General features: G+C 55.5%; 2 protein-coding genes across 3 annotated transcripts in view; both read left to right on the plus strand.

The window, feature by feature from the left end:
• The window catches only part of ACTL6B (actin like 6B), a 27,927-nt gene extending 23,446 nt beyond the window's left edge, over nucleotides 1–4,481 (plus strand). Inside the window, exons 7-15 of the mRNA XM_027774641.1 lie at nucleotides 271–365; nucleotides 434–540; nucleotides 1,554–1,643; nucleotides 1,792–1,853; nucleotides 1,979–2,093; nucleotides 2,211–2,291; nucleotides 2,389–2,484; nucleotides 2,676–2,762; nucleotides 4,233–4,481. Coding sequence (XP_027630442.1) covers nucleotides 271–365; nucleotides 434–540; nucleotides 1,554–1,643; nucleotides 1,792–1,853; nucleotides 1,979–2,093; nucleotides 2,211–2,291; nucleotides 2,389–2,484; nucleotides 2,676–2,762; nucleotides 4,233–4,313 — 814 coding nt within the window. The 3' untranslated portion in view covers nucleotides 4,314–4,481. The remainder of the gene's footprint in view (nucleotides 1–270; nucleotides 366–433; nucleotides 541–1,553; nucleotides 1,644–1,791; nucleotides 1,854–1,978; nucleotides 2,094–2,210; nucleotides 2,292–2,388; nucleotides 2,485–2,675; nucleotides 2,763–4,232) is intronic.
• Nucleotides 4,482–4,747: 266 nt separating this feature from the next.
• The window catches only part of TFR2 (transferrin receptor 2), a 21,838-nt gene continuing 20,639 nt past the window's right edge, over nucleotides 4,748–5,946 (plus strand). For both annotated transcript variants that reach the window (XM_006155695.3, XM_027774661.1), the window contains exon 1: nucleotides 4,748–4,825. The gene's annotated coding sequence lies outside the window, so the exon portion shown is untranslated. The remainder of the gene's footprint in view (nucleotides 4,826–5,946) is intronic.

Raw genomic sequence — 5,946 nt, forward strand, 5'->3', positions numbered from 1 at the left:
ATGGAGGAGAAGGGATTGTGGCGTGACCATCCCCCCTGGGGGGTGATTTCTCGCTTTCTGTCTCTTTGACTCTCTCTGTCTGTCTGGCGAGCGCACGCGCCCTATAGCAAAAACCTCTCTCAAAAAAAAAGAAAAAGAAAAAAGTGACTGGGAGATGGGTCATAAGCCAGGAGAGATCTGCAGCGTGGGGATTGGCCAGACCAGAGAGCAGAGAAAGACCGTGCCCAGTCCCCTCACCTGTCACTGCTGTCTCTTTGACCCATACACTAGCTTTGCAAATGGACGCTCCACAGGACTTGTGCTGGACAGTGGGGCCACACACACCACAGCCATTCCAGTTCACGACGGCTATGTGCTGCAGCAAGGTGGGGCTTCGGCATGGGTCAGGGTGCATCGGGAGGTCCCGGTCCTGACACACTACCTCCTCTTCTAGGCATCGTCAAGTCACCCCTGGCAGGGGACTTCATCTCCATGCAGTGCCGGGAGCTCTTCCAGGAAATGGCTATTGACATCATCCCACCTTACATGATCGCAGCCAAGGTGGGGCCTCTGGGGAGCCCAGAGCTGCCACCACAAAGTTCTGGGCACTTGTCCTCTGACCATCAGCCCCGCTGTCGTCTGAGCTATAAGAACAGAGGGCAGTGAGACTCCCACAGGACCTTGGGCCCAGTTCCTTGTGAAATTTGCTTGTTTATTTTATTTTATTTTATTTTTATTTTGTGAGAGTGAGAGAGAAGGAAAGAGAAAGACCAGCAACAGGGTCTCATGCCACAGTCTTCCCTTGACCCCAGCCTTTCTAGCCAGTCAGGATCACAGGCCAGGTTTTTGGCATGTATAGGCTGGCCAGGGAACCGAACTCATGATGGTGCATATGAATCCAGCATCCCTGAGCAGAGTGTTACCGCTGCACCACCTAGCCAGCCCATTTCTCATTTTATAATCGAGGCACCGGAGATCAGACAGGCTGAGGCACATGACCAAGGTCATGCAACCAGCCAGCACCAAGATGTGTGAAGGCCTATGCGGTGGGTTCTGGGGGCCAGTACAGACCCAAGTTCAAGTTTTTCAAGTCCTGCCTCTGTAGTATAAGAGTTGTGTGACCAACAGCATGATACTGAAGCTCTCTGAGCCTCAGTTTCTTTTCTGCAGAGTGGAATAAAAGTAGGCGGGGTTACCGTGAGTGTTAAGTAACACAGCCTGCTGTCCTGGGTCCCACAAGACACAGGACCCAGTAAAGAGCCCTCCCTGTTCTCTCTTTTTTTTAATCAAGGAAGGATGAGTGACCCCTCTTCTGGGCAGAGCAGAACCCCCAGGACCAGTTAGCTGCAGAGCCAGCGAGTGTGTTAAGTAACACAGCCTGCTGTCCTGGGTCCCACAAGACACAGGACCCAGTAAAGAGCCCTCCCTGTTCTCTCTTTTTTTTAATCAAGGAAGGATGAGTGACCCCTCTTCTGGGCAGAGCAGGACCAGTTAGCTGCAGAGTCAGCGAGTGCTGGGAAGGCAGGTGTGTCAGCGTGGGATGGCAAAGGTGCTCAGAGGCTCTGTCTCCACAGGAACCCGTAAGGGAGGGTGCCCCCCCAAACTGGAAGAAGAAGGAGAAGCTGCCCCAGGTCTCCAAGTCCTGGCATAACTACATGTGCAACGTGAGGCACTAGAGAGGATCCCTGGAACAGTCCTCCCTGCCCCTAGTCCTCTGCTAGGATTGGGGGGTGGAGACAGGACTTGGAGGGAAGGTGTGGTTGGGAGTGCTCAAGAGGGAGGCCAGGCCCTCACCCTTTCCTGGGTTCCCAGGAGGTGATCCAGGACTTCCAGGCTTCGGTGCTGCAAGTCTCAGACTCCCCCTATGATGAGCAGTGAGTATGGCTTAAGGCTGGGGATGGGAAAGAGGGCAGAACTGTGACTTGGGGGTCTCTGGTACTGCCCACCCTACCAGCCCTCCAGGAGCATCCTGGGCAGAGTCTTGCTCTGTTCTGGGCAGGGTGGCTGCACAAATGCCCACAGTGCATTATGAGATGCCCAATGGCTACAACACGGACTATGGCGCCGAGAGACTCCGCATCCCTGAGGGCCTGTTTGATCCCTCAAATGTTAAGGTTTGGCTGGGTACCTGGAGTCCCTGGATTCTGGGGTTTGGAGGAGGCTGAGAAAGATCACAGGTGTCTGGGGGTAGGAGGCATCAGGCCCCCAGCTCAGGTCCCCTTTCTCCACAGGGCCTGTCGGGGAACACCATGTTAGGCGTGGGCCATGTGGTGACCACCAGCATCGGCATGTGTGACATCGACATTCGCCCGGTGAGGCCTGAGACTGAGGCTAGACAAAGGGGCCCGGGAGGCATGGGGCAAGCAGGAAGGTACTCTTCCCTGCAGGCTCACTCCTCCCTGCTCTCAGGGTCTCTACGGTAGTGTCATTGTCACGGGCGGGAACACTCTGCTGCAGGGTTTCACAGACAGGCTCAATCGAGAGCTTTCTCAGAAGACCCCACCGGTAAGAGCTCACCCATGACCTAGGGTCCTAGCTCAGCTCTTCAGGACCAATTCCTTCCTCCATCCCAAACATCAGATGTTCTGGCCACCAGGACATACCTCCTGCAGCTTCCCAGTCTTCCCCAGACCCCCAAGCCCTATCCCTTCCCAGAACCTAGCTGTCTGCTTCCCCCAGCCCCTTTTTCCCCCCAGAGCATGCGGTTGAAGCTCATTGCCAGCAACAGCACCATGGAGCGCAAGTTCAGCCCCTGGATTGGGGGCTCCATCTTGGCCTCACTGGTGAGAGGGAAAGGGCCTGGCGGAGCACGGAATGTGGGGAAGGGGAGACCCAGACAGTTGCCTCCACACTACCTGCCTCCTCATTCATTTATTCAACAAGCATTTATTTGAGACAAGGGTAGTTAGTGAGTGCTCCCAGAAGAGTGAATACTCTGTTGGGACACAGACCGGGGCAGAGGGACTAGGTACTAAAGAGATGGGTCATGCCGAGGCTATGGCGAGGCACCTACTGGATACAGAGGGAGGCCCTGTGAGGCCAGCAGGTGTCATGGTGGTTGAACTGCTGGATCCCACCTAGCTGACTGTGCAGTTCAAGTGCTAGACCCGTTGGCTTCAAACCACAGGGCACACATGCATGCACGAGTGCCCAAAATCCCGAGAGGAGAATGGAAAAGGGATTGTGGCTGGCCGCCCTCCCTGGAGGGTGCTTTTCCACCTTCCCTTTCTCTGTCTTGCTGGTGAGCACATACATTTTATAGCAAATGGAAAAAGAAAAAGATATTGTTTAATCTGAAATATCCGAAACATTGCATTTAATGTGTGATCGATGTAGAAAATTATTAATGAGATACTTACTTTACATTAGTTTTTTCTATACTTGATCATCAAAATCTAGAGTATGTTTTCCACTTCAAGCACAGCCCCATTTGACTGGCCACATGTCAGGTGCTCAAGAGCCATGTGAGGCTGGTGGCCACTGTCTTAGGGAGCACAGGTGAGAGGACCTAAGAAGCACATTTGGCGGTGCCTAGAGGAAGATGGTGAATTCTACTGTGTACGTGTTCTTTGAGGTCTTCAGAGACAAAGGGGAGGTGTCAAGAGACAGCTGGGAACTTGGGTCTGGGGGGGAAGTGGGAGAGTAGATGAGAGGGCAAGGAAGACTTCTGAGTAGAGGAGAGAAACAGACCCACAGACACCAGCATTCAGGCAGAACAGCCATTGGGGAGAAGGAACAGTGAGATGCCCAGTGCAGGGGCCCTCAAGGGCAAGCTTCAACAGCGGTGAGTGACGGCGCATTCCACTCTGGGCATTCCCAGAGTGTGGGGATGATAAGGGTAGAGAAAAGATTTTTCTTGGTAATGAGGGCAACTTGAGGTTTCTGTAACCCCTGGTGGATTGAGGAGAGCCCACAGGTGGAGGAATGTGTGTGGGAAGCAGTTGGGGTGCAGACTGGTTGGCCTGGGGCTGTGAGCACCACCATCCAGTCAGGAGCAGTGCCTGGTCCGGGGCAGACAGGTGCTCAATAAATATTTGTTGAATGAATGAATCCTTAATTGAATGATATGAAGGGGGGTATTCTCCCTCTGAATATTAAACAGGGGACAGAGGACAGGGGAGGTGAGGCAGAGAGGGGTGCAATTTGAGAGGGGATTGGTGCCTGAGAGGCCTCGGAGTTCAGGGTTGGGGTTGGACCGGTTGCCCACCCCTCCCTCCAGAGCTCCCTAATGGCCCATGTCACCCCCCACACAGGGTACTTTCCAGCAGATGTGGATCTCCAAGCAGGAATACGAGGAGGGCGGGAAGCAGTGCGTGGAGCGGAAATGCCCCTGAAGGTGCCCTCTCCCCACACCCGGGGCCTCCCAACCTGGCAGCAGGAGGGGAAGGAGGGGTAGTTGTTTCCCCGGCTAGGCCTCTGCAAGCGCAGATTGAAGACCCTCCAACCCCCAGCCCCCAATGCCCACATCGCCCCCTCCTCTTCCTCTCCCTCTTGGCTTGTAACGTTTCTGGATTGAAAGAAGTAAAAATGTTTTAAGAAAAAAAAAAAAAGTTTCGCCTGCTTGGGGACGAGGGGAGAGTCGTACCTATATTCATGCCGGATCCCTCGGTGGTAGCCAGGGCACAGCCCCAGGAGCCACGGAATCCTCGGGTTTCAGAAAGTCGGTCAACCAGAGGGGCCCACGCAGCGAGGTCCGGGAGGAGAGCGCAGCTCGGGGAGAGGACTCAGTGGCAGGGCCGTCCCCGTGGGCGGGCCTGGGCGGGGTGGGGCCTGGTGGGCGGAGTCTTGGCGCCGGCCTCAGATCTCAGGGGAGCCGCGCTTAAGCACCCCAGGACTTGCAGCATAGGTGAGCCAGGGCTCTTGGCGGTGACAGGCATGGGGCCGGGACTTGGGTACCTGTGCGCCCCGGCAATTCCAAATTTTTCTCTAGACTTGCGATTTCCTAGGGAAGACCCTGAAGGGAGAGGTTGGGGGCTGAGTTGTCTATTTGGTGCTACTTGTCCTGGTCTTGGGACCTGTCCCCTTTGCTTGAAAATTGAGGTAAAACTTAGCGTTTTGTGCCTGTGATGTGTTTATGCGGTGAGATTACGTGGCCATTCATCAGGCTTTCAGAAAGTCCCAGGCCCCAAAGAGGGAGAAACCTGCCAGCTCTACGTCTTTTTGTGACCAAAGAGTAGCCGGTTCCTAGGGAGCTCCGTGACTGGTCCAAAGTCACCGAGCTCTCCCAACACCTTGGCCAAGACTCTTCCACCTCCCCCAATGCCCGGTGGGCTCTGACCCAGAAGTCCCTGGTCCCAGGGCCCTATCCTGGAGCATTCACTGGTACTGGTCCGGCTGACCATGTGCTCCACCCAGGCCCTCCCTCCCCAACAGGCAGCAGGGTCTGACACCCCTCTTTTGCTGGTTTCAAAGAGATAGACACCCACGGAGCCAGATCACCCCCGGGTCACACCACTGTGGCACTCCAGCTTAGGATCCAGCCAGGCAGGCATCAGGATGGGGGGCAGCTAATGTGCTCTAAGGCCTGGGCACAAGGTGGGAGGGAGCCAGATGATGAGGGGGCAGTCGTCTGTAAATCTTTAACAGGGGTGTGGGGGCTTAGGAAGGGGTCCCCAAGGACACTAGGAGGGGGAGAAGCAGGAGAAGGTAGGGGGCATTCATTTCCTTGGTCTCCCCACCAGCCCTCCTCCCCTACCCCTGACGGGAACTAGGAGGCCAAAGTCTTGCCCCAAGGTCAAAAAATCGATTGTTTTTCAGAGAGAGATTGGCAGGGGAGGGTATAGCCCCTCCTGTTCTGGCCTGGGCGGGGGGGTGGGGGGGCATGTCTACAAGTATGAACTAAGGCCAGGACTGTGCCCCCACCCTTGTGGGGAGGGGTGAGGAACTGCCTGAGCTCAGGCTGCCTGCCAGGACTGATAAGGGGCCCTCCTGGGGCTCCCACCAACGGTTTATCACTGGGGGGGGGGG

The sequence above is a fragment of the Tupaia chinensis genome, unplaced genomic scaffold (assembly GCF_000334495.1).
Source record: "Tupaia chinensis unplaced genomic scaffold, TupChi_1.0 Scaffold000465_1, whole genome shotgun sequence".
Lineage (NCBI taxonomy): Eukaryota > Metazoa > Chordata > Mammalia > Scandentia > Tupaiidae > Tupaia > Tupaia belangeri.